A 26,977-nucleotide genomic window follows, 5' to 3' on the forward strand; every position below is an offset into this window, starting at 1 on the left:
GTAAAAGTGCCCGAGTTTATTAGATGTGTGTAAATCCATCTCTTTAGGCTTTTTATATAAAGCTCAGGTTTGTTCGATTTACAGCCTTTCAGTGTGGCCAAAAATGTTACATTTTTTATTTAAAATCACCCATTCCCACACTCTAAACCACTTACAAACCCCTACACTGTTCAGATAATACAAAAGATAAAACAAATCCATGTTGAATTTGCACTTAAATATGAAGGGAAATTACCAAATAGTAGCGACAACACAAAAAAAGTATGAATCACTTACTACAAATTCCTAATACACACAATTGTACAGTAAATAGTAATTAAATTAAATGACACACACAGTGCCAAACATGTTCATTTACATTCAAGTTTTTTTTTAAAGGACAGAACTGTACATGTATCCACATTTACATTCTTGTAACAGTTCGACATGGCTTATTTTCTGTACTGAGCATCCCCGCACATTACATTTGACATACAGAAATGCTTCACCACTTTAAAAATCATTTATAAAACAGGATAGTGTATATACAATTACAAGCACAGTTAGATCTGTAGTTCTCATTGTGTGTTGGATCAATGAAACTAGACGTGTAGTCAAAATCCAGGATTACATCCAAAACAATAACGGAGTGATTTTCACTAACATGAGCACATATTCTGACTAGTCCAAGACTGCCTTCACCTTCCTGGCACTCTGTTGAAGAAACCAAGGGTAGGAGTCCTCAATCTGAAATTATGACCATTCCTACTTTGAGACTAAGAAAATTGTTGATCTACTTGTGTCAAAGACAGAACAGTGAGATGAAACATGGGTAATAAACAGTTCTTGTTCATTTTTAAATCTTCAACAAAAAGGATCCGATGACGATTAAGGGGGAAGAAAAAATAAATCTATTGAAGCTCCCTCTGAGGAGACCTGTGGTGCTCTCCATCCTGATTGTTTCAGGAAAGTCTGTGGTAAGAGGGAGAGTGGGGCCAGGAGAAACAGACAGGGTTCTACCACTTGCCCCTCTTGCTCCAGTCCTTGGGGGTGAAGTGAAGGCATTTGGGGTCGATGGGCAGATGACGCTTCTGCATTGCTCTCTCATGCCCCTCCACTATGTCCTCTGAAAGAGTCAGAATATACTGGCCCTGAGAAACCATAGGGAGAGAAGAAGTTAAAATATGCTGATCAAGAATGTTCCTTTAACAGCTAAAAGTACAGTGCTGAGTGCTGTCCCCTGCTCTCTAGTATCGCTCACCTTATAGTAGTTTATTAGGTTTAGGTACTGAAGTGTAGATATGACATCCTCTTTCTTCACACTGGTGATCTCGCTGATCTCACTGGAAATACACAAGACAATGTGATATTAGGTTACAGAAGCAACTTGAGCTATAAAAAGAAAACAATCAGAGAACAGGACAGAGTCATACTTGATTGTGATCTGAGGCCTCTCCCCGTTGTCAGGCTTGAGGTCCATGAGGATCTCCAGGATGGTCTGGGACCAGTAGGAGCGGTAGGAGAGCAGCCCCAGGTCAGACAGAGGCTTCTCTGGTGTGCCCGTCTTCCCCTCTACCTTAGACAGCTCATAACCTGAAGACCAACAGAAACAAGACAATTTGGGACGGCATACCAAATGGCCACATTTCAACACTCCCACAGAGGTAGAAGTACAATGGTTGTATACATTTACACCGAGATACAATATTTAAAAAGTCAGTTATGTCACTTACTGAACTCAATGAGCAATTTGCCGTAGCCTCTCCTCTGATAGGGAGGTAAGGTGAGAATACAAGCCACGTTGTAATCTTCCGTCGACTCTTTCTCCTGTGCACAGATCATAGGATTATTGCTGATATTCGTGAGCAGCGGATATTTACCTGTTAATACCAGGATATAAGGAGAGTTCAGTGTACCTTGGAGAAGTAGCCCACTATGTGGAAGCCCTTGGAGTCGTACTCTGTCATGACGTAGAAGAGGAAGGGGTCTGTGTCATAGTACAGCGTCTTGTGGTCCAGGAAACACTTGGCCAGTAAACACAGGTTCTGAGAGTATGTCTGGCAAACATGGGAGAAATTAGTTGTGAAGCGAGAATCTCAATGAAACTCATTAGAATAACGAGGGGTGACCATGCAGCTGGGAGGATCATGGACTTTACTCACTTTGTTTTTTCTGCCGTCTATTTCAAAAAAGGAGATGGTGCCCTTGCGGTAGATCTCATTGCCAGGGGGATGCCGAAGATTACACTTGGTCTAGATGAGAGACCAGGAGAATAATATGGGATCACATGCATAAACATGGTGGATCTGTATCCAAGCCCCTAGTGGACATATACACGGAGTATACCAAACATTAGGAACACGTTTCTAATGTTGAGTTGTGCCCCCTTTTGCCCTCAGAACAGCCTCAATTTGTCAGGGGGTGAACTCTACAAGGTGTCAAGTGGATGCTGGCCCATGTTGACGCCAATGCTTTCCACAGTTGTGCCAAGTTGGCTGGAAGACCATTCTTGATTACACACAGGAAACTGTTGAGCGTGAAAACTCCACCAGCGTTGCCGTTTTTGACACAAACCGGTGCGCCTGGGGCCTACTACCATATCTCGTTCAAAGGCACTTACATTTTTTTGTCTTGCCCATTCACCCTCAATGGCACACATACACAATACATGTCTTAATAGTGTCAATGCTTAAAAATCCATCTTTAACCTGTCTCCTCCCCTTCATCTGCACTGATTGAAGTAGATTTAACAAGTGACATCAATAAGGGATCATACCTTTAATCTGGATTCACTTGGTCAGTCTATATAATGGAAAGAACATTCATGTTTTGTATACTCAGTGTAGCTATATCCCTTAGCTCAGCCTAGCTAGTTGGTTGACCCCTGGGCTTCTGTAGCTCAAACAATACCATGACTACACAGCAACCCTGTCTCGAGTGATGGTATTACACACATTACATTGAGATATTCTAATGTAGCATCTCACCAGATGCCTCTGCAGGCACTTAAGGCTCTTGAGGTACTTGAGGCAGAACTCGCAGAGGTAGAGAATAGGCAATGTGGTCAGTTCCTGTGGGTAGGGGGAGAAGTACCAGGGCTTCAGCCTGTGGCGGCCCAGTTCAATGCAGTCAATGTTCTTCATACGCGTGACAATGTCGTCATGGCTACGGTCCGACACCAGACTGCCGGTCATGCGAGGGGCAGAGGGGATGCCATCGGAGCTGTCCTGCGAGTCCTAACACAAAATAGTAGGAAAGGGAAGAGAACAACAGTATTCCATATCTGATGCATTGTGTTAGAACCTTGTCCAAACAAAAGCCAATAAATTCAAATTAAATAATTGATTAAACATAGGTAGATTTTACAGCTTAACAAAACCAGACACTGATAAATAGCTCTCATATGAAATAAAGGTCTGATCGAAGGCCAAAACCTTTAAAATAATTCCAGAAACAAAGACACACAGGCAATGAGAAGGAAATGAGACGGACCTCTCCTGGCGGCAGATAGACATTGGCACATCGAGGGCTGTTGTTATACTGGAAAACCTTAATTATCTAGCAGAAAAACAAGCAGATTAGAGGGCTTTTGGACACGGATTTAAGAGGTACGGAAAATAATTCACATTTATTCTAATTATACCAATACAGGACAACTCAATGGTTAAAGGTCAACAGGGAGATTTCTTCATACATCATATTGACCTGTTCTTTCGTTCCTTGTTAATTTGGGGAGGGCTATCTTAACATTAAACAGAAAGGGAAGGAAATAAATCACAATAGCTGATAATTCCTGAGTTCACACAGATAATTATGTAAAACCCAATTTTGCTTCCTCACACGATCACTACAATGCTGCAAGTAAAATTGTTGAAAATGTGCTTGTCCTGATGCCAACACAGGCTTCTGAAACAGATGACTGTAACTGAAACCATATAACGATGAAAGATAGACATATAGGTCAAGGACAGTAAGAATCAACACTAGTCCAGTATCCCAGCTCAACTTGTCAATGTAGTAAGGACCCGAAGCACTAACTGGATATTATTGTGCTTTATCCTGCGTGAAAATCTGATTTATTTTTGATGCGTTTCAACTCAAAAAGGAAGCTGATGCAATTTCCAAAAACATAAGAATGAATTGTTGATGCCAGTATAATGCTAAAGTGCATCAATCTATAAATGTGAATGATGGGAGAAGAGATGGTCTACAGTTGAAACAAGAGCAACTAATGAGTCGATTAAAGAAACAAATGGTCATCATCCCTTAAGTGTTCCATACCTCATCGGTTCCCCCACAGTTGGGGGGCTGCTTCCTCTTCCTGCCTGGTTGATTGGGCATGGGGCGACGGGCAGTACCATTCTGGGAAGATTTGAAAAGAGGGGATAAGAAATCAAAACACAGACGCACAGTAATATTGGGAGGCTAGAGATTGATCATTACAGAAGGGCAAAGTTCTAAAATGTTGGTGTACCGTCGTGAGTGAGGTAAGCTGCTCGTGATCATCGTGGGCGTTGGATTTGAGGTTGAAAGTGTTGGTGTCCCTCACAGCAGGGTAAACTGACACCTGGGAGGCTTCAGCCAAACCTGGCAAGGATGGCACGGGGGTTGCCGGGGACACTTGTGTTGCCAGGGACACCGACTCTGCTTTCCTCTTCTGTATGAGAGGCGAAACATGGGCAGACATGAAAAAAACTCATTCCGAGACATTTAATTAATCTCTTAAGATTATGTTGATGGAATTTCAAATGCCAACCACACCACAGGCATAATCAAGGTGTTATAGCCATCTTAAACATTACCAGTCATATTCTAGGGCCGGGGGGGAAACCCAGTCAACAATATAATTTATCATATACTCCAGAGGTCACAAACCTTTGAGTCAAAATGCAAGCCGAGATCACCACTTTTTTAAAGCCTATGCAACATTAACCAATTAAAAACAGTTCTGTAGCAATGATGTTAGTGCAGAAGGCTATAGGTCCAATTCCTTTACCACCGCATATTGGTAGGGAAAATGAAGCATAGCCAATGTTCTTCCCAGAACATTTTGAAATGATATTTAAACACTGGTAATTGATAGCTTAGTCTCACAACAAGTTGAGTGAGCATAATAATTAGCTTTTTTTGGCCTGCATCTGATGTTCAGTCTGACGGAAGCAGGAAGCAGTGGTGAGGCTGCCTTATCTGACTCACCTTCCCTCCTCTCCCTCCCTCCGCTGAGAAAAGGAACATGGTCTTCCAGCTGATGGCAATACTCAAGTCACACTGCATTATTTCTGCCTCATGCACCAATTAATGTTGTTACTCTTATGACCAGAAAAAGTTAATTATTCCCCCAAAAAATTTAAAGGCAAGCCGCTAATAATAACGCAAGCTTATCGGAACACTTTACTATACTCATTCATTACAGCTGCAGTGCTGGTTGTAGTGTGAGTGGAAGTAGGGAGAACACGCATTATGGCTTATAAAAGTATTGACAGTGCTGATCAAGAACTTACTCAAAAACAGCAGCTCTTTGCTGTACTTGTCTCTCTCTTGTCAAGGTTTTAAAAGTTTTGAAATCTCACAGTATCAACTTTGCTGTGCGTTCGAGGCTTCTTTTTGGACTATGGCTCGAGGAAACTGTGCAGAAATGATCCGAGTTATCTGTTTGGCCAGCAGTAGACCTATAGGTACACTTGATATTCTCTCTGGACCTACCCGGTAGGCTGAGTTCTACCTTCGCTAGGGCTGCTAAATCAAGTGCACCTACTGCAATCAGTGCAAAAAAAAAAAAAAAAAAAAAAAAGGAACGCAAGGCTTGATCGTTTTTTTTTTTTACAGAAATGTTTGGTGATCGACTAGGAATGTGTTGGAGATCGACCAGTCTGAGCACTGATCTACTCGCAATATGTTTTTCCTTGATTTTAGAATTATACATCTGTAAGTTCAAAAATAGCTGGAGTGAGTCTAAATTCGGTTGTTGTTAGTATTCAAATTTAGCTATGAACCCATTCTGACTTTGTGGACAAAACAGTAGTTAATCATGGATCTCTGTAGAATGGGTAACTTGAAGCTGTACCGGTGTGGGCAGGGTTTTGCCTCTGGAAGGAGCTGTGGCAGTCTGAAGGTTGAGATCAAGACTCTTCCTCTGAATTTGAACAGAAAGGAAGAGGATGACAGTCACACAAAACTCCACAAGAATTGAGTTGCGTTTTTCACCTGAAATAGTCATGTTATCCATTAAATATTGTAATAGAAGCATAATCAGTCAAGACAGCATATTTTTGAGCAGTTGAAAATAAACATGTGGTTTGCACATGCCTGAGAATGACTTTATAAGCCAGTGTATCAAAACAGAAGAAATACATCCCCCGGTGCTTTATTTTGCAACTTCTGTCTCCTCACAGAGCCAAGACCAGAAATATTGAATAAGCCACCTGACATTTCACTTTATAAGATCTTTGAAATAATTTATGAAGCACCAATTGTGCCATTTTCATTTAACAAAGGTCTATAAATAATTTCAACCAGTCTAATTTCAACAAATTATCATAGCTTCAAAAAACTATATACCAAATTATGGTATTCACAAAATAGGTTGTACTTTAGTGGACAGGTTAAAACAAGATAGCTGTCCAAAATCTCAGTATTAAGCACAACTGCAAAAAAAACATCTAGGTTACAATGACAATGTTAGTTGTCAGCATCAGAGTACAATTCCCAGGGCTGGGCTTAAGACACTACTTCCAAACCTGAACTTGTTGTTGCAGCACTTGAAAGTCTGGTATAGAAGTCTTGGTGGGTAGACACTTCTGCTGGGCTTGCGGCTGGGGGGGCCGGCTGGGGGGATGTTGGGGGCCAGTTCCGGCTGCTCTTACCACCTCTCTCTCTGGGGAGCTGGGACGTGAACCCGGAAGCCCGTTCTTAGTAGGCGTTTTAGCCTCCTTCTTAGGGAACTGGAGCTTCTTCATGTCAAGCCTTTCCGGAGTAACCCACTCATCCAGACGCTTGTTGACTTTAAACACAAGCAGAGACACAAACACATATACATCTAGTCAAATGTTTTCCACATTTAGACATACTGGTACATGTGCTTCTACTGTGAGGATCACTGGTGGCAATGTCAGAACATTACAATCACATTCACTCTGAATTACATGAAGCATAGGCTACTCACAGTCAATATAGTGGACATAGTAGAGTTTTCTCCCAGGGATCTCTTTCACACTGAGAATTTCAGCCAGGGCTGCAAAGAAAAACATCACACGACATGACAGATATCGATACCTATCCAAGCAATAAGCACCTTCGCGGTCCCAATTGATACATTAGGTAGGAAACTAGCTAGATAGCCAAGTACACCATCTAGCTAACGTTATATTCTAAAAACGAACAGCGCACACAACATGTGAATATAACGTTAGCTAGCTAACTGTAACTTCAGCATTCACACGCTATCAAAATACGTAGTTAGCTAACTAGCTAGCGTTCACACACAAGTAGAAAGCATTTGTAAATCCCCGTAAAACACAACCAGCGCATTTGTTTCCGATCTGCCACTAGCCGTAGCTAGCCGCTTGTGTTTTCAAACATTCAGCCATGACAGTTGTTTAATTATGCAGCTAGCGTAGCGCTAGCTACCCTACTAGCGGTAGCCAAGAGACAACACTCACGCCACTCGTCTTCGTTTTCCTGATTTTTTCGGAGAACAGGGAGCCGACAGCCCTCGATAACATCGACCTGTCGAAAGAAAATATATTGAAAATGTATTTTAATGAAAGTCGAGGGCACACATCTACACATACACGTTGTAATTGTATAACAATTTGGGATTATCGAGTACCCACCGACGAATCCGCCATTTTGGTCATCTGTGAACATAGACGCGCGCAAGGAGTTATGGGGGATTGGACATATGTAGAGGACTCATCTTTGTATCTGTGCCATTGTAGAGATATATGTTAATGGCGTCTTTTTGTAGGCTCTAACTCAGCCATGGTTTGTTAGACAAAACCTATGTAGAAATTAATGGCGTTTTTGTAGTTTTATTTTATAAATTACGAAAAAAAGATCTGTGTTGAACACAGGCGTAGGAGACGTTTTGTTCTATGAGATAACCTTCATCAACTAACGTCACTTTTTTAGACATTTAAAACAGTATGTAATAAAAAAAAATGAGCCACATACATGCATCATAATTCATGTTAACTTTGTATTTATGTGTTATTTATTTAACCTTTATTTAACTAGGCAAGTCAGCTAAGAACAAATTCTTGTTTACAATGAAGGCCTACCAAAAGGCCTCTTGCGGGGCTGGGATTAAAAATTTGAAATAAATCAATTGTAAATATAGGACAAAACACACATCATGGCAAGAGAGACAACACAACACTACATAAAGAGAGACCTAAGACAACAACATGGTAGCAACATAACATAACAACAACATGGTAGCAACACAACATGGTAGCAACACAACATGGTAGCAATACAAAACATGGTACTAACATTATTGAGCACAGACAACAGCACAAATGGCAAGAAGGTAGAGACAACAATACATCACGCAAAGCAGCCACAACTGTCAGTAAGAGTGTTCATGATTGATTCTTTGAATGAAGAGATTGAGATAAAACTGTCCAGTTTGAGTGTTTGTTGCAGCTTGTTCAAGTCACTAGCTGCAGTGAACTGAAAAGAGGAGGGACCCAGGGATGTGTGTGCTTTGGGGACCTTTAACAGAATGTGACTGGCAGAGCAGGTGTTGTATGTGAAGGATGAGGGCTGCAGTATATATCTCAGATAGGGGGGAGTGAGGTCTAAGAGAGTTTTATAAATAAACATTAACCAGTGGGTCTTGCGACAGGTATACAGAGATGACCAGTTTACAGAGGAGTACAGAGTGCAGTGATGTGTCCTATAAGGTGCATTGATGGCAAATCTGATGGCCGAATTGGAAAAGAACATCTAGCCGTTCGAGAGAACCTTTACCTGCCCTTACCTTACCTCTACAAATTATGTCTCTGTAATCTAGCATGGGTAGGATGGTAATCTGAATTAGTTTGGCAGCTGGGCTGAAAGAGGAGTGATTACGATAGAGGAAATCAAGTCTAGATATGTGATGAGAGAAGGACAGTGTACCGTCTAGCCATACTCCCAAGTACTTGTTTGAGGTGACTACCTCAAGCTCTAAACCCTCAGAGGTAGTAATCACACCTGTGGGGAGAGAGACATTTTTCTTACCAAACCATATGACCTTTGTTTTGGAGGTGTTCAGAACAAGGTTAAGGATAGAGAAAGCTTTTTGGACACTAAAAGAGCTTTGTTGTAGAGCATTTAACACAATATACTGGGAGGGGCCAGCTGAGTATAAGACTGTATCATCTGCATATAAATGGATGAGATAGCTTCCTACTGCCTGATCTATGTTGTTGATGTAAATTGAGAAGAGGGCGGGGCCTAGGATTGAGCCTTGGGGTACTCCCTCTGTGAAAAGCGGTGGCTGAGACAGCAGATTTTCTGACTTTATACACTGCACTCTTTGAGAGAGGTAGTTAGCAAACCAGGCCAAAGACCCATCAGAGACACCAATACTCCTTAGCTAGCCCACAAGAATTGAATTGTCTACGATATCAAAAGCTTTGGCCAAGTCAATAAAAATAGCAGCACAATATTGCTTAGAATCAAGGGCAATGGTGACATCATTGAGGACCTTTATGGTTGCAATGACACATCCATAACCTGAGCGGAAACCAGATTGCATACCAGAGAGAATACTATAGACATCAAGAAAGCCAGTCGGTTGATTATTGACAATTTATTTCCAACACTTTTGATAAACAGGGCAAAATAGAAATAGGACCAGCTTGATCTCCCCCTTCAAATAAAGTACGAACCATGGCTGCCTTCCAAGAAATGGGAACCTCCCCAGAAAGGAGAGACAGGTTAAAAAGGTCAGAGATAGGCTTAAAAAGGTCAGAGATAGGCTTGGCGATGATAGGGGCAGCAACCTTAAAGAAGAAAGGGTCTAAACCATCTGACCCAGATGTTTTTTGGGGGTCAAGTTTAAGGAGCTCCTTTAGCACCTCGGACTCAGTGACTGCCTGCAGGGAGAAACTTTGTAGCGGGGCAGGTGAAAAAGAGGGAGAAGCGGTGGGGATAGCCGCATTAGAAGGGGTGGGAGATGAGGAAATGTTGGACGGGCAAGGAGGCATGGCTGAGTGAAATAGGAAACCTGACTTAATGAAGTGGTGATTAAAGAGCTCAGCCATGTTCTTCATGTCAGTAATAACAACAACATTAACATTAAGGGGCATGGGAAGCTGTGAGGAGGAGGGTTTATTCTCCAGGTCTTTAACCGTTCTTCAGAACCTCTTGGGGTTAGACCCACAGAGAGAGAACTGCTCCTTAAAGTAACTAACTTTGGCCTTTCAGATAGCCTGAGTGCACTTATTTCTTATTTGCCTGAACGAGAGCCAGTCAGCCTAAGTATGCGTGTGCCAAGCTTTTCTCCAAATGCAATTCTTGAGGTGGAGTAACTCTGCACGATCACGATCGAACCAGGGGCTGAACCTATTTTTAATCTTAATTTTCATTATGGGGGCATTTGTTAACAATACCACTGAAAATATAAAAAGGGGGGATCAAGCTGATTCTATACCTTTTTACAGAGGCCAGTTCATGAAGGGAGGCTTGCTCATTAAAGTTTTTTAGCAAGCGTCTATGACAACTGACGGATATTATCACAATTGAGCAAGAGGACAAGTACATTAGAGTGTCTAGTTTGAGAAACAGACGCCTCACAAGTCCTCAACTGGTAGCTTCATTAAATAGTATCCACAAAACACCAGTCTCAATGTCAACAGTGAAGAGGTGACTCCGGGATGCTGACCTTTTAGGTAGAGTTCCTCTGTCCAGTGTCTGTGTTCTTAATATTTTATTTTTATTGGCCAGTCTGAGATATGGCTTTTTCTTTGCAACTCTGCCTAGAAGGCCAGCCACTTCTACATTAATGTGGATGCTACCATTATTAGGAATAGTCCTGAATTAATTGTGAATAATGATGAGTGAAAAAATTACATATGCACAAATACCATACCCCCAAAGAATTCTGTCATGTCTTTGGGGTAGGATATATGAACTCACTCATTATTCACGATTCATTCAGGATTTTCCGTTAATGTAGAAGTGTTTAGAAGCATATTCTATTCTTATTTACAATAAAAGTGACTCCAAAATGACACAATACATTATTTACCATTAATTTCTATTGGGGACAAAATCATCTGAAACACAACCAAAACAAACAGCAAATGCATCTAACAGATGTGTAGTCACAAGCTTGATGTAGTCATTGTGTGTTATGAATATGGGACCAAAGACTTCACTTTTTACTACTTTAATACACATATAAGGGAATTTGTCCCAATACTTTTAGCCCAGTAAAATGGAGGGGACTAAGTACAAATAGTGCTTTAATTTCTAAACAGTTCACCAGATTTTGATGAAAATACCCTCAATTTAAAGCTGACAGTCTGAACTTTAACCTCAAAGTCCTTCTATCATTTCAAATCCAAAGTGTGGGAGTACAGAGCCAAAACAACAACAAAACATACTTTGGAGCTCAATGTACGACTAATAAAAATTGAAACTAATAAAGCCAAATTATTCAGTCCTGTGAGATAAGCCTAAAACAGCCTTTGTCTGACTGTGAATGTAGGCCTGCCGCATAGACATGGGAAGTAGGGGTGCTGAGGGTGCTACTGCAACCCCCTGAAAAATCGGAATAATGGCAACAACAAAACCGACATAGCCATCTGCAGTGCGGGCAAAAAGTTTCCCCCGTCAGACTTCTATGGCCTGCCTCCATCCTTCCATCAGGCTTTATGCCTTGGTGATAAATGTGCACCTTTTACATCTTATTATTTTTAACAACCACAACAACAGAGCAAATAATAAGCCGTTTTGCTTGCCATTCATTTAATATAATTGATGTAGCCTATTGAATACATTTCAATACAAAAATACACAAACATTTGAAAACTAAATGGACTTTTATAACGCCAGAAAAACATATTGTATGGTCGAGTAATAACAATACAATTGTGGAAATGGTAGCCTGTGCAGAACGTGTCCAACTGACCACTTTCCCATTGAAAGTCTTGGTCACTCTGACAACCTGCTCTAATAATGCATGTCCATGTAACGTAAAACCATGAAGAGGTGCATTCTGAGATACAAATATTCATGGATGTTTAAATGGCTTCATGACCACCAGTCAGCTTGAAGAAGAGCTCCTGGTTCAACACCTCGGCCTGCTCTTTGGTGCGTGTGGCCATGAAGATGTAGCCCCCAATGTACTCGTGCACAATCTTGCAGGTTGCAGTCACACAGCTGAAGGCAATGTTCACATTGCCATTGAACTCAATGGCCATCTGGAATAAAGAAAAGAGGTTTAACAATCGATTCCACTTATAGGTCTTCTTCAGATAAACATTTAAGTCATAATTAGTTGGTATATATTTGATACAATACAGTAGACAGACCTAGTAAGATATAGATGAAGACACATTAGGCAGACAGTGAGATGTCTCACCTGTTGAATATCCCAGTTGACATTCCACTGCCTCATGGTGTTGTATCTCCATGTCTTCACCACATCTCCTATGCTGAGGTCAATGCGGATGAGACGGTTGTTGGTGACCCCAAGGACTTCATCTTTACGGCATCCCTTAAACCTGTGATTATACAGGAAATGTGTAGAACTTGGGTCATTTCAAGTGAGAAAAGATGTAGTGCTATGCTGACAAGGCGGATAGATGGAAAATATTTGACAAAAGGACAAGTACTCACCTCACCACAAAATAGGACACCCCAAAGTCGGGTAGACCCTGCCAGATTTGAAGAAACCTGAGGAGGGCATCTGTTAGAGGGAGCTGGGCCACATTCTGATAGGCTTCCAGGATGCGTGGAGTAAGCTGACAGAACAGAGGAATGGTTAGAATCACTGGAGACAAGTTTGAACGTTATGGTTGATTCTATTATCCTACATTCTGTAATATTATAATATAATATAATATAATAATAATAGTAATATTATGCAAGTTTCCCCCAGATCGCCATGACTATTACCTGTTTGGCTTTGTACTTTTTGTGGTAGCGTGGGGATACAAGGCTGTATGTGTTGATGCTGTCATCAGTCTGAGCAGTATTGGCCCCAGGGTTGGTTCGCTGCATGGCCAGGAAGGACTGGATATTCTGCACCTCACTAGAGAAAGAGCTATCTGCTAGTGTCTTCCCTTTGGAGGCTAAACGGCAAGCTGCCATCCACCTGCTGTACTGCAGCTCCTAGTGACAGGAGATTAATGGACATCAGATGGAAATATACCATAGCCGAGCATGACATAGCAGGACTTAGAACATTTATATGTAGCAGTTGAGTCTATTCCTTGGAAAAGGTTGCATAGGATGATATGAATAGCTTCTCATTCATGGGAAGAATTCTGTAAACAGAGTGAGCTGAGAGTTGAGTTCCTTACATTCTCACAGCGTAGGTAGACTTCGTTCATGCCCTCAGCCCCAGGGATCAGCAGTCTGATGCAGAACTTCTGACCAGCCACACTAACGTCTGGGGCCACCTCACAGCCTGGGGAGCACAACAGTGTCTTAAGTGGCCAGGTTAGACTCACTTGGCTTATTGAAGTCATCAGCGATTCATTATATCTACCATAATATTGATTGGCCCAGAAGTGAAATCTTGTGTCAAACGTAATTTCTGAAGCTCTACGTACTAGAATGGATGCTGTATGTACACATCTTTGCAGTGGTATCAGCTTGTGTGGTTGCGAAAATGTGGGCTGAGTCTATGTGCATGTAGCTAGGTGTGCAGTTTCCCAACAGCGTATGTCAGTGCATTTTACCTTTGAGGTTCATCTGCTGAATGGGTTCCTTGAGGCTCTCCTCTTTACTCTTGTAGTAGGAGATGGATGTGTTGTTGAATGCGAACCAGAACTGTTTATAGCCCTTTAGTGTCAGTCTTTTTGGTCTAGGTCAGAGAAAGTGAGATAAAACAAAGTACTACTAAAATGCTAACGTTTTTCTGCAACATTGGAAAGGGTATGCAGTTGAATGTGTGTGAGTGTGCATGTCAATATAACTGTGGCTGCATCGTAGTGTGTGTTTGCTTGGGAGTGTGTGGGTGAGTATGCCTATGTCTCATAGAAACTCCTCAAGACTATCCAAAAGTCTCATATATCTTGCGTGATCGATATCCAATCTAAACTCCAAGGCAGGAAAAGGTTGTCACTGGCAGAAAGATGGATCTGAAATCAGAGGGCATTCAGCCAGCCAACAATGATGTACATTGTCAACCCATCTTACCTGAAGATTTTCAAGTAGTCCTGCAGCTCTGGTGCTACCGTCATTGTTTGCTGTGTAGAGATAAAATCACCTGTCTATTTTGTGTTTTCATGTGCAGTTGCAATTCAACTTCTTTCCTGCTGCCTTACAAATCGGCTATGGCCACAGCTACAGACCGTTACAGTATAGTGTTTTGCATGTCAGCAATCAAGTTTTCAAGATATATCACTTTAAAAATACTGAAATACAGCCGGTATGATGCATTTAGCATCATATGATGCAATATGATGCTAAATGTATCATACCGGCTAAATGCATCATACCGCTGTATTTCTGCATTTTGAAAGTTCTATATCTTGAAAACTTGATTGTTGACATGCAAAACATTTTGGGACTATATCAACAATGGACTAATGAAACAAATACCTAAAGATAGTTTTTGAGTGGAATTTTCCTTTAACCTTAACCTTAACCAAACCCTTAACCTTAACCCTAACCTCATTTGAACCAATTCTGAGACGAAAAATTGGTTTGCAGGTCAGGAGTGTCCGTATAGCCTTTACCGACTCAGAGGGACTAACCAGCATGTCTGCAGTGATACTCTCCTCCGCTTCCATCTTCACCTCCAAACACTGAAGGGCAGAGTCAAGATCATCCATGGCAGGACATGATGTCATCGGCTGGGGCTCTGACAGAGACACCTTACCAATGTGGTACTGAGGATAGTGTACACACACACAAAGCACATACACAAACGTATAACATTGTGAAAGAGAGGGGAAGCAATGTGTCACAGACAGGGAAAAACCTTTGGTGCCATTTCAATCAGTCGTTGTTTACCTGAAGGGCAGCAAAGAGCATCATCTCTTCCTCTGTGCAGTCAACATCCTCCAGCAAGATGGCCCAGCGAGCCTGCTCATACAGCTGGGTCAGACGGACCGCATCATACTGGAGACGGAGACAAGGCAGATAAAGTGACAGATTACACACAGCCAAATTCATGGCCACCATGAGGTAAACAAAGGAAATAATCGATAGCCCTTCAGAAAGTGTGGTGTAGGCCTACCTTTGGATCCAGGTCATGGAAGCAGTAATATTTGAAGCGTAGTAGCAGCCTGTCATGCTCCTGCACTCCCTGTTGGAGCAGAGAACGAGACGAATCCAGCCATCTAATGAAAATAAGAAAACACAGATTTAATTACACCCTCAATCGCACAGAGTAACCTACATAAACATATCTATGTGTGCTGTGCCCACATAAACAAGACACGCACCTGCTGTGAACTTGTGCCTTGTCCATAAGGCTGGTGGGACGGAGCATCTTGGTGATAGTCTCAGGAGCAGGTGCAGGTAGGCTGACAGACAACATCTTATACACAGCCTCAGTCTGCAGTGAGTCAGCAAAGTGCATAGGCATGCCATTGGACAGGGTGTGAGCTGGACCTGTTGTTATTACATATGCAGTTAGGATATGTTACACAGTATTTGGTATGTGCTGTACAGTGAAAGATACTGTACGGAATGTTACTCAGCCATTTAGAAATTTGAAGTGTACCTCCAATTCGACTGGACCTACCTGATGAGGTCCGAAGGCCTGTTAGATCGTATACTACTTCCTCTTCTGCCTCCTTGTCTTTTTTCTTTTTCTTCACCTGTATTGGCCGTAACAACGACAGCTCCTCTGGGTGACGCAGGTCTGAGGATGACCAGAGGGAAGCAGTGTAAGGGGCTACGGATGAACATCTGCAACAATAAGAAGAATCTCTTACTTTATTTAGGTGGGAACTCTTCTTCATATATTTACTTACTCAGCAGATGACAGACCCCCATGACCGTTTGGAAGACTGGACGAGAGAAGCAGGCCTGAAGCCTCAGGGTGGTCCCGTTGGGTAGCCCCAGTCTTAGAGGCTTGTGCTGGGGGGTGAGGCTCAGGCGAGCGTCGGCATGGATTTCATACTTCTCAAGGGTCCAGGATGGTCGGAGCAGCCACTGCTGCTTCTGTTCCCACCACAGGGCATGGTCTGACCAATCCTTCTTTATCTCTGGAGTGGACAGAGAGGTGTCTGGCGATGATGTATATGAACACATCTATGGTGCCTGGTGGTGATCATATTTGACACTCCAAATACAGTACAGTCTGTTGTTTTCATTTGCATAGATATTTTGAATGTTGTTTTGTCTGACTTACAGATGTTGTGGAGTATGAAGGAATAATAACTTAATACTCTACACCCCACGGTTGTATATGAAATAGATGTTTATATGCAATCTCAAATTATAAACTGGGTGGTTCAAGTCCTGAATGCTGATTGGCTGACAGCCGTGGTATATCAGACCATGTACTACAGGTATGACAAAACATACATTTTTACTGTTCTAATTACGTTGGTAACCAGTTTATAATAGCAATAAGGCACCTCAGGGGTTTGGGATATATGGCCAATATAACACACCTAAGAGCTGTGTCCAGGCACTTGCGTCATGCCTAAGAACAGCCCTTAGCTGTGGTATATTGGTCATATAACACAACCCCTCGGGTCTTGTTGCTTAAATATACTATTATCTTTAATATACTACCAAGATGGATGGAAGTTGAAGTGTACATTGGTAGGGAACTCACGTGTCTTCTCCACAATTTTGAGAATGACGCCACCAATGTGCAAGTCTGAGGTCACGCTAACTTTGAGGGGTGGGGCCTCTGGGCCAAGCTCCTCCACTGTCACAGACAGATCCCAGGCAGCCATACTTACAGAGAGGGAAAATATAGCACTCATCATCACAGTGAACAATTATCACTCAATTGTCAGGTGTTAATTGTGATAGCTGATGCTCCATCATAGAACTAACGATCAACTCTCATTTTTAAGGTATTATAGTGGTAATGAATCCATCTGTATTAACACATTTAACATAGAAACACCCAATATTAAAATACTTTTCAATTAAAGCAAAAATGATTGTTTTCTCATTGCAAGTGAAATACTGAACATTGATAGACAATGTATGGTTATTAGATCAGACAACAAAGGGTGAGATCAGGTAATACAGTGAATAAAACTACAGGACAAATCTTGTCTGCTCTGCACGTGACCTTCTTAGCAAACCCCCACATTAAAATATATTTAAATGAAGTACTCCACCTGCATAAACCTCATTGTGTTGTAATTATAAGATAGGAAACCAAAACCATATTACTTCCTGTAAACGAATGACCCCTTTCTCAATCATCTGTGAAATAACACCCATACTCCTATCCAATCTTTTCTATCTGTCCTTTCTTTACTTTTAGACTATCATAGGCATAATAAAATGTTACATCAGTAATTAACTATTCAGAATCTGTTCCTCAACATCACCCATTTTCATATAGCATACTTCTACTCTCTGCCCTGACAGGACATTGTTGTTTCTTACCTAGTTGTAAGTCCCAAACTAATGTTCTTCAGTCAAACAATATAGGTGCCCTCTGCCTCTGCCTTTCTTTGCAGCTTGTGAAATCTGCCTGTTACTTCCTCCAGTCTCTCTCACAACGTCTTAGTTGCTGCGGTCTCATCCTGTGTGTGAGCAAATGTCAAGAGAGCGATAACTGTTCCGCTTTTACATGCCATTTTTCTTTAAGGGGGAGTTTATCATCAGATATTGTTTCTGAGAAACATGTGAGACAATAGTTACGCATAGGATATACAAATCAAATCAACTAGTAAACACATATTGGAATTGGGATAGTTAGAACAACTTGATTAAGTTGACCTCTAAAATATGTATGCTACCATTTTTTATATCATGATGAGAACTTGGCTAGTTTGTGAACGGGTAGGTAGGGTGAATTTGAGACACTCCTGAGGGCTTGGTGAGTAATGCCCTCTAGTGGTTAATTAGAGGCAAATCATGAGTTTAAGATATATCAAGGTTAAGATGCATAAAAATGGCAAGTCTTGTCATAAGGTCAAGGTTTGTTTTCAGTGCATTGGATAAATACTTCTCGTACATTTATACTGAACAAAAACATAAACACATGTAATGTTTCATGAGCTGAAATAAAAGATACATCCACCTGACAGGTGTGGCATATGAAGAATGATAATTACACAGGTGCCCCTTTTGCTGGGGACAATAAAAGGCCAATCTAAAATGTGCAGTAGTCACACAACACCACAGATGTCTCAAGTTGAGGGAGTGTGCTATTGGCATGCTGACTGCAAGAATGTCCACCACAGCTGTTGTCAGATAATTTTATGTTAATGTCTCTATCATAAACTCCAATGTCATTTTAGAGTATTTGGCAGTACGTCCAAACGGTCTCATGACCACATGTAACCACGCCAACCCAGGACCTCCACATCTGCCCTCTTCACCTGCAGGATCATCTGAAAATGAGGTCTAATTCTGTCAAAAGTTGTGGGGGAAAACTCATTCTGATTGGCTGGGCCTATACCATGCCCAGTCGTGAAATCCATAGATTAGGGCCCAATGAACTTGTTTAAATTGATTAATTTCCTTATATGAACTGTAAAACTTAGTAAAATCTTTTAAATTGGTGCACGTTGCACTTATATTTTTGTTCAGTTTAAAAAGTGGGATTTTTACATTTTAATTAAGCAATCTGCAAATCCATGCAGATTAGCACAATCTGAATATGCTTTGAGGGGTCTCCCCATTGGAGAAGAGTAAGGACATAACCACAGACACAAATTAACTTAAAAATATATTCAGATATATTTTGCAGAACAGGATTCAATTTCACTTGTACATTACACTTCTGGGGATTTGTGTTGACATAAAGCATATGTGGGTGTCACTTCTGATAATGGACTGGTTGTGTAATCACAGACTCAAATCTGCCATGTCTAGTCTACTGGCACCCAGAGTCCTGAAGAACTCTAGAATAGCAAGGCTATGGTGAAATGTGAAAGAAAAAAATAATCTTGACAGGAACAGTACATATATTTTAACACAACCCTCCCACATTACTATCTGAACCAGACAAACAAAACATCCTTGAGTATGACATTAAAGGTCTTAAGAAACAATATCCTGCAGTTGTTGGCTGGCAGATTTTTTGTGCACCATGTGAAGCAGAAGAGCTTTAATACAAGCGCCAACTAGAGATGATACTTCTCTCTGTATTACCAGTCAAAGGGGTTTAATGACGAGAGAAGATATTCGAAAAAGTTAAATCACCATTTAACTTCCACAGCTGTAATCCAATGCGGATCCCAAGATCAGTACTTCCATGACCAAGCAACATTCATTTCTAAAGATCTGGAAAGCACAGTATTGTGAGCTTGTAAGCCTGTACACCAGTAGCACAACTACATTGACCTGAATTTATGAAAGATATCCTGTCCAGAACGGGAGAAATCTTAGTCAGGCGCCCTACACAGATATTTAAGACAGCTGGTCTCAGCAGTCTTAAAATAAAACAAAGAGAAAAATGAAGCAGTCATATTGCACCTTGACATCATGGTTCAACACCCAAATAGAACTTTACTTGTTTTGTTATAAGCTGCAGCACTGATATGAATGCAGTGTCATTGTGCCAACCAAAGCTCTAGCCTGGTCTGCTGCTCCAGTAATAGGTGTTTGTTAAGTTTGCCCAATCAAATTATTTGTTTCAGAGAGTTCTGTGATGAGAAAGACACTAAGTACAATTTCATTAAGGCCGTAAAAATGGACAAAGAAAATGAAACCCTTTGTTGGTTGAAGTTTGGGCAAGATGGTATACAGTATCATTTTGAGGGTAAAAGGGAGAGGGGGGGTTATATCTTAAAGGGGGGGTTATATCTTAAGGGAATGGCATCTTGATCCTCTGTGGTCTTGCGGTTGGATCTTCATGGGTTCTGGCCCTGTTCTCCTCACCGGATGGCTATCAGTCCCACATCTATCAGTTTCTGGATCTTCTGAGCAATGCCTGGATTCTTAAGGTGACTGAAAGGGTCCAGGGAGAAAGAGAGAACAAATTAACTAAATTTCAAGCTCATTTGGCCAATTACAGTGTGTGATTATGGTGCATGCGTTGTATACTATGTAGACAGTGAGTGTGTAAAATGTGTAGCTGCGGAGTTGGCCTGCTTACTCGCTGAGTGCCTGTGGGTCCTTCTGCATCTGCTCTAGGATCATGCGCATGGCTGGGTCACTCATGATCTGCTGCACCTCCGGGTCAGCCATGGCCCTCCTCTTCACGTCCTCTGGACTGTCGTCATTCCTCACGTGCTGGCTCATCATGCAGCGCTGGATGCCCTCTGTGGCCTCCTGCACTCGGAACAGAGATGGTTTAACTGTTAGCCTCAGTCCGCTCAGTGACACCAACAAAACAAGGTAGAAGGACCATAAGCCATGGCTTAATATTTAATAGAAACCGCATACAAAATAAACTTCACTTTCTTTTAGAGTTGGTTGGTAAAGGAGATCCTGCTAGTGCACCAATGTAAATCTGTCATACTGTACCTTGGAAGTAGAGTCCAGCTCCAGAGCCTTCTCGTAGGCAACCATCGCTTTAGAGAAATCTTTCATGGCCTCCAAAGCAGCTGCCTTGCGCGTGTACCCTTTTACTGTGAAGAGAAGTTAGATTAAGTCTATGCTTTTAAAGGGCCTAGGTTTGTTACAGTTCAAACAATTGCACATCAGCAGTCAAGTTCTCAAGATGCAATTTATCTACAGTTTTCTGATGACCAAAATCAATTAGGAGAAAAACGTAAACATGGCTGCTATTAGAAAAGCTAGGAGGCCTGTATGTGCTAAATCAATTAAATGGTGGACTGACCATTTCATTTTTAAAGTAAAAGGTTTTAAAGTTCAATACGTACTGAAGGTAGGATCAAGTTTGATACAGTCCTCACAATCCTAAAAAGAGAGAAAAAAAATATCAGTCCTAGTCCTTTGACTGATAAACACTTGATATCCACTTTATTAGTTAGTAATGAGGATAAAGCTCATATACATTCATGGCACTACAGTAGTCAGGTGTGCTGTACCTTTAGGGCAAGCTGGAACTCCAGCAGCTTCGTGTAGCAGGCAGCTCTGTTGCTGAAGAGCTTGGCGTCATGGGGGTTCCTCTTGATGGCCTCAGAGTAATGTCTCATGGCTGAAGGATAGTCTCCTGTAGAACAGAGAATAACCACAGCATGTCAGATATCCTAACACTACCAACATTTTTAAATTGTACCTTTATTTAACCAGGCAAGTCAGTTAAGAACAAATTCTTATTTTCAATAACGGTCTAGGAACAGTGGGTTAACTGCCTGTTCAGAGACAGAACGACAAATTTGTCGGGGGTTTGAACTTGCAACCTTCCGGTTACTAGTCCAACGCTCTAACCAGTAGGCTACCCTGCCGCCCCAATCTAAAATGGTATGCAGACAACTAGAGAAATCTTACCACTAAGAGTACACACAGGCATGACACATAATTAATACTTTCAACTGCTGTAGATCCTCCATTTCACAGACACACACCTTTCTGGAAGGACTCGTTGCCCTTGTTCTTCTCTTCCAAGGCCTGATCTGGGTTGATGTAGGCCAGCTTCTCCTGCTCCTTCAATACCTTCTCCGCCTGCAGACATAGAAGGGATGGTGAGAGTGACAGGACGGTGATTAACAGACTGGTTAAAGAGTCGTTATCGAACCCAGCATAATCTACCCTGACAGTCCTCATTCAATAGGGTCAACACTCTCTGTACCTGCTGGCACTTCTTAAGGACATCAGGGGTGCGATGCTCTGTCAGACTCTTGTTGTAAAACTGGACTGCTTCCTTGTATTTCTCCTGCTTGAAGTACGAGTTGCCAACCCTAGCCAAGGCCCTGAGAGAGGAGGATAGGGATAGAGACATTAAGCAGAGATGACTCAAGCTCTGACATTCCATTTCCCCGGTTTGTAGCAGAGCCCACCATTACCAAAATGTGACCTGCCAATGGTGAATACAAGGATTTAATTGGCTGCTTATTCAGAAGACCTAATCTCTCCTCATACACCGTGTGAAAACAGTCCCCTTCAGACTCCCAGCAGTTTATACCCTAGAGGGTGACTCACGTGTAATTATTTTCAGTGAATTGACGAGGAACTCACTTGGCAATGTGTCTGTAGTCCTCCCGGTTCTCTCTGCCCACCTCGATGGCCTTGTCACACAGCTCCCTGCACTTCTCATACTCAGCTTTCTCAAAGAACACAGCTGGGATGGGAAAACAGACAAATGCAGACACCTTAGAAAGCACATCATTATCCAATCAAATATTACAGATCATAAAAACTATGCATATAAGAATCATATGACATTGTCTGCATGATGGTAAGCTAAGATAGTATTTTATTAGATCCCCATAAACTACTGCTATGGTAGCAGTAGTTAATAATTATTCTTAAAAGCAGGAAAAATCTATTCTGTAAAATGACTTTGAGGACCCACACAAATTGGTCAAATGCTATGCTGCTTTATCTGCCCTTAATCATATATCCTCTAAATGTAATTAGATCTTCAAGGACATTTTATCAATCCAACAGTATTTTTCATTTAGAGATCCTTTTTATTTTATTTAACTAGGCAAGTCACTTAAGAACAAGTTCTTATTTACAATGACGGCCTACCCCGGCCAAACCCTAACGACGCTTGGCCAATTGTGCGCCACCCTATGGGACTCCCAATCATGGCTGGGGTAGTGACGTCTCTAGCACTGAAATGCAGTGGCTTAGACCACTGCGCCACTCAGAAGCCCCTTTCATGTGTCCTACCAATTATTATTGGATTATTCACCATAGCAACCACTCGTTACCATAAAAAAAAAAACATTTCTCAGTTCGTTGGCTTTCTTGGAGATCTAACGTTTTAATTTGCAGGGATATTTGTTTTTGTAAGTAAAAAAAAAAAACTTATTTAACTTTTATAATATCCCTGTTGCTATTGTTATATGTACATACAATAAATGTGTATGTAGAGGGGTAAGTTTCTTCACCAATTCTCTTACCATTTTGTACAATTATGTGATTAGCCTACCAGTTGGTGTAACTAATGTTAATTCTCGAGAGGAATTATGACGTGTTAATTTTCTCTTTTTGTAACTTGCGTATAGAAATTTCTGACATGACTGTTTAATGTAATATTGTTTATTGGATTTACATTATAGTAATTTTCTATTTATTTGACCCCGTTTCCCTCTGTACACAGACTACAGCAGCATTACCACCCTGCATCCCACTGCTGGCTTGCTTCTGAAGCTGGGCAGGCTTGTTCCTGGTCAGTCCCTGGATGGGAGACCAGATGTTGCTGGAAGTGGTGTTGGAGGGCCAATAGGAGGCACTCTTTCCTCAGGTCTAAAAAAAAACATGCCACTGCCCTGTGTAGGGTGCTGTCTTTCGGATGGGATGTTTAACGGGTGTCCTGACTCTGTGGTCATTAAAGAGCCCATGGCATTTATTTAAGAGTAGGGGTGTTAACCCTGGTGTCCTGGTTAAATTCCCAAGCTGTCCCTCATACCATCATGGTCACCTAATCATCCCCAGCTTACAATTGGCTCATACATCCCCTTCCTTTCCCCTGTACCTAATCCGCAGGTTGTTGCTGTGAATGAGAATGTGGTCTCAGTCAACTTACCTGGTAAAAAAAACATGTATACTCTGTTTCATAATTAAACTACTGGGCTTCTGTGTCTGTTATCACTTTGACCAGATTGCAGTCGTATCCATTTACTCCCAGTGGCCTATCCACACAGAGAACACCAGACTCTGTTTTACACAATATTATCTGTCTCTGTGTGTATACACAATGATGATTGTATACCTGCTTGGTTAGAAAGATATGTCATGTTGGTTGGGTCATGCTTAAGGGCTTCTTCATAATGTTCCAGTGCAGTGGTAAAGTCTTTTTTCTTGTACGCCTCGTTGCCCAGCTCCTTCTCCTTTAGAGCCTATGGAAGCACAATGGACATTTAAGCTGTTAAAAACAATGCTGAGAGGGCAAGAAATCCCACAAATCGGTGTGGGTGCTAAGGAGATACATGCACAAATTACCATTGTCCCAGACTGAAGGACTATAGGATTACTTATAATGCAATATATTTACTTGTCTCTTGTTCGCAGGTAAGTCTTCCTCTTTGGGAGGGGGTGGCTGAGTCTCTTTGGGTTTGGGAGGTGGGGGAGGAGTAGGCTCTTCCTCTTCATCCATGCCAGCCAAGTCTAACCCCAGCAGGACCGACAGGGTGGTCATTACTCTAGGGTCCTGGAGCTTCCTAAGGGTTGAAGGACAGACAGTGTACTTGAATTAGATCACAGGAAATTCACAAGCGCTACAAAGGAATGTTGTGTTCTGGTACTTATTACTACAGTCAGACAAGATAAAAACTGAAAAGCATGAAAGAATGCAGTAAATTTCTAAATGTACAGGTGCGGTGCAACAAGACAAAAGGCGTCCACAGAAATACTCACAAGCCAAGCATAGACGGTTTATCCCTGAGCTGCTCCAAAAGCGCTCTGTACTCTGGATCTTTCATTAGGGCATGGGTTCGAGAGTCGCTCTCCAGCTTTTCAAACATGTTGGGCATGGAGAAGGGGTTCATCATCTTTTTTTCTGGTGAGGCAAGAGGTGAAATTCACAACACAGGGAAAACGCATGATGAGCAAACAAAATCCCATTGTTGTTTTTATAATGTAAGTGAAAGTGTGACAGGATCATATTTCTACCTGCTAACCGGGCTTCTATGTTCTGCAGCCCCTCCTTGAGCTGCTGATTAGTGGGCTCCTGTCTGAATCCCTCTTGGTACGTCAATTTTGCATCCTCAAACTGTCCAAGGAACTCCTGGGCTGCCGCTTTCCTTGAGTAGCCCTGTGCAAGCACAAATCATGGTGACGAGGCTTGTCACTTTTGACAATAACTAGTGCAAATACAAGCCACCCTCTCTGGACAACTGTGCTGTGACATCGTCTCACCTTTCCCCAGTCAGGTTTAATCTTGATGGTCTGACAGGCGTCCTCCAGAGCACTCTCGTAGTTGCCCTTCTTGGCATGGGCAGCCGAGCGGTTACTGAAGAGGACATGGTTTGAGGGATCGAGGGCCAACGCTTCTGTGTAGCAGCGTATGGCCTCGTCGATCTTCCCGGCACTCAGTGCCTTGTTGCCCTGATCCTTCAACTGTGACACCTGAGGGGAAAGAGGGACCTGAATAAATTCACTGTAATCAAATCTGTTTAAATATATTGCTTTTTCATGATATTGATTTTCTACTAAACTGACAAGTAAAGAAATACTGCCATCGTGATTTGTCCAATTTGAGCTCTATAAACAATCTGATTCCTAAAGCAGCCATGGTCTAACGTTAGGAGCCAGCAGGCAGGTTAAACCAAACAAGCCTAGACATCTACATGCTATGAGGCCATTACATATTGCAGAACCTTGCCATGTTTCAGCTAAACGGATATAGACTGCTAGCTGAACCACTAAGATGTTAAAGGTGGTTTACTGAGTTGAACTAGCTACTGCTATATGATAGCTAGCAAGTTTGATTGCTGACTGACTTGAAGTCCTGCCCAACGCTTAACTTAACTTGCTGGTTAACTTGCCAGCCATGTCCTAACTTAGTAGTCAGTTAGATAACCAACTAATACGCTAGCTAGCTAACTAATTGGAAAAGCTAGCTAGATAGCCATGTTGGTAAACGTGAAAAAGTTAACTACCAGCAATGTTAGCCATTTCACAGCATGAAGTCATTTGTGCCTGCACTTTGTTTTTTTTCTCATGATCGACAGACCATGCGTATGTAATATTAGCTAGGTAACTTGCTAGCTATAATAGCTGATTAGCTCGCTAACTACCGGTAGTTAAATCGCCTGGCTACTAATACACACGGTTCTGGACCAAACATATTTGCCGGCTAAATTAGCCAACTACAATTGAAAGCTATTCTGTAAGCTAATGTGCTAACATGACCAGTTAGCTATATAGCTAATACGCTAAAATTGCCGGTTAGCTAGCTAGCCAGCCAACTAGCTACCGTTACATGGCGAGCTAGTAACAATGAAGTCCGCATTGAGTAAAGCGAGGTAGAAAATTGTAACTAGTTTGCTGGCTAGCTATCAATCTTCAAATAGGACAAATGCGTTATAATTGACCACCATACACACACGGCGCGACAATACTGTAAATATTGCAGAAGAAACAGTTTTTTGACCCGAATATTGATGAGTTGCTACTCACTTTCTCCATGGTATAACCATGAGGTTCCAGAAACTACTGTGAGACGAAAGCACCGCCCCTGCACAATATGGAACAAGGTTGCCAGATTATGTCCAAAGAAAGCGAAGACCTGAGATCAAAAATGTTTTGTGGCAGTTTCCTTTAGGATGTTTTGTATTGTTCGTTAAATATAGATCTGTGTATTAGATAATTTATCAATATAAAAGTGTTTATGAAGTTGATTGATAACCAAACTGTGTTACTCTAAACTCCGCTTGCATACATGGCAACCCAAGAGCGCTTACCTATTATAGTTCAGTAATATTTCTGGCTTTATGCGCACTGGTGTATGATTGGTTCAGCTTGGTTAATCGAGAAAAGCTCAGCAAATCAAAGGCTAGTTCGCGTTGAGTACGATGAGTAAAACAACAAACGTCGAGCCAAGGAACGTTACCATATTCATTCTAGAAGGATCGATCTGATTCATCTCTTTTCTAGAACA

General features: G+C 41.7%; 3 protein-coding genes across 3 annotated transcripts; all 3 read right to left on the reverse strand.

The window, feature by feature from the left end:
- Position 1: 1 nt before the first annotated feature.
- LOC118385085 (histone acetyltransferase KAT5-like) lies at positions 2-7,950 on the reverse strand. The gene is made up of 15 exons (XM_035771937.2): positions 7,812-7,950; positions 7,638-7,704; positions 7,142-7,210; positions 6,717-6,979; positions 6,044-6,112; positions 4,454-4,636; positions 4,261-4,341; positions 3,472-3,537; positions 2,967-3,215; positions 2,142-2,231; positions 1,896-2,036; positions 1,713-1,806; positions 1,413-1,572; positions 1,241-1,322; positions 2-1,130 (listed from the first exon to the last, which is right to left on the reverse strand). Exons 1-15 carry the CDS (start codon positions 7,833-7,835, stop codon positions 996-998), a joined length of 1,773 nt encoding a protein of 590 aa, XP_035627830.1. The 5' UTR covers positions 7,836-7,950; the 3' UTR covers positions 2-995.
- A 3,970-nt stretch (positions 7,951-11,920) lies between these two features.
- LOC118385087 (fermitin family homolog 3) lies at positions 11,921-17,897 on the reverse strand. The gene is made up of 15 exons (XM_035771939.2): positions 17,734-17,897; positions 16,940-17,064; positions 16,128-16,361; positions 15,896-16,015; positions 15,594-15,762; positions 15,386-15,488; positions 15,160-15,267; positions 14,901-15,035; positions 14,341-14,390; positions 13,881-14,005; positions 13,500-13,606; positions 13,093-13,308; positions 12,814-12,938; positions 12,557-12,698; positions 11,921-12,395 (listed from the first exon to the last, which is right to left on the reverse strand). Exons 2-15 carry the CDS (start codon positions 17,061-17,063, stop codon positions 12,216-12,218), a joined length of 1,938 nt encoding a protein of 645 aa, XP_035627832.1. The 5' UTR covers position 17,064; positions 17,734-17,897; the 3' UTR covers positions 11,921-12,215.
- Positions 17,898-19,011: 1,114 nt separating this feature from the next.
- Positions 19,012-26,768, reverse strand: LOC118385088 (stress-induced-phosphoprotein 1-like). The gene is made up of 14 exons (XM_035771940.2): positions 26,497-26,768; positions 25,234-25,443; positions 24,988-25,129; positions 24,733-24,874; positions 24,371-24,536; positions 24,089-24,215; positions 22,384-22,486; positions 21,998-22,118; positions 21,774-21,870; positions 21,294-21,418; positions 21,126-21,162; positions 20,767-20,870; positions 20,396-20,571; positions 19,012-20,247 (listed from the first exon to the last, which is right to left on the reverse strand). Exons 1-14 carry the CDS (start codon positions 26,503-26,505, stop codon positions 20,175-20,177), a joined length of 1,632 nt encoding a protein of 543 aa, XP_035627833.1. The 5' UTR covers positions 26,506-26,768; the 3' UTR covers positions 19,012-20,174.
- Positions 26,769-26,977: the final 209 nt, after the last annotated feature.

The sequence above is a fragment of the Oncorhynchus keta genome, chromosome 6 (assembly GCF_023373465.1).
Source record: "Oncorhynchus keta strain PuntledgeMale-10-30-2019 chromosome 6, Oket_V2, whole genome shotgun sequence".
NCBI lineage: Eukaryota > Metazoa > Chordata > Actinopteri > Salmoniformes > Salmonidae > Oncorhynchus > Oncorhynchus keta.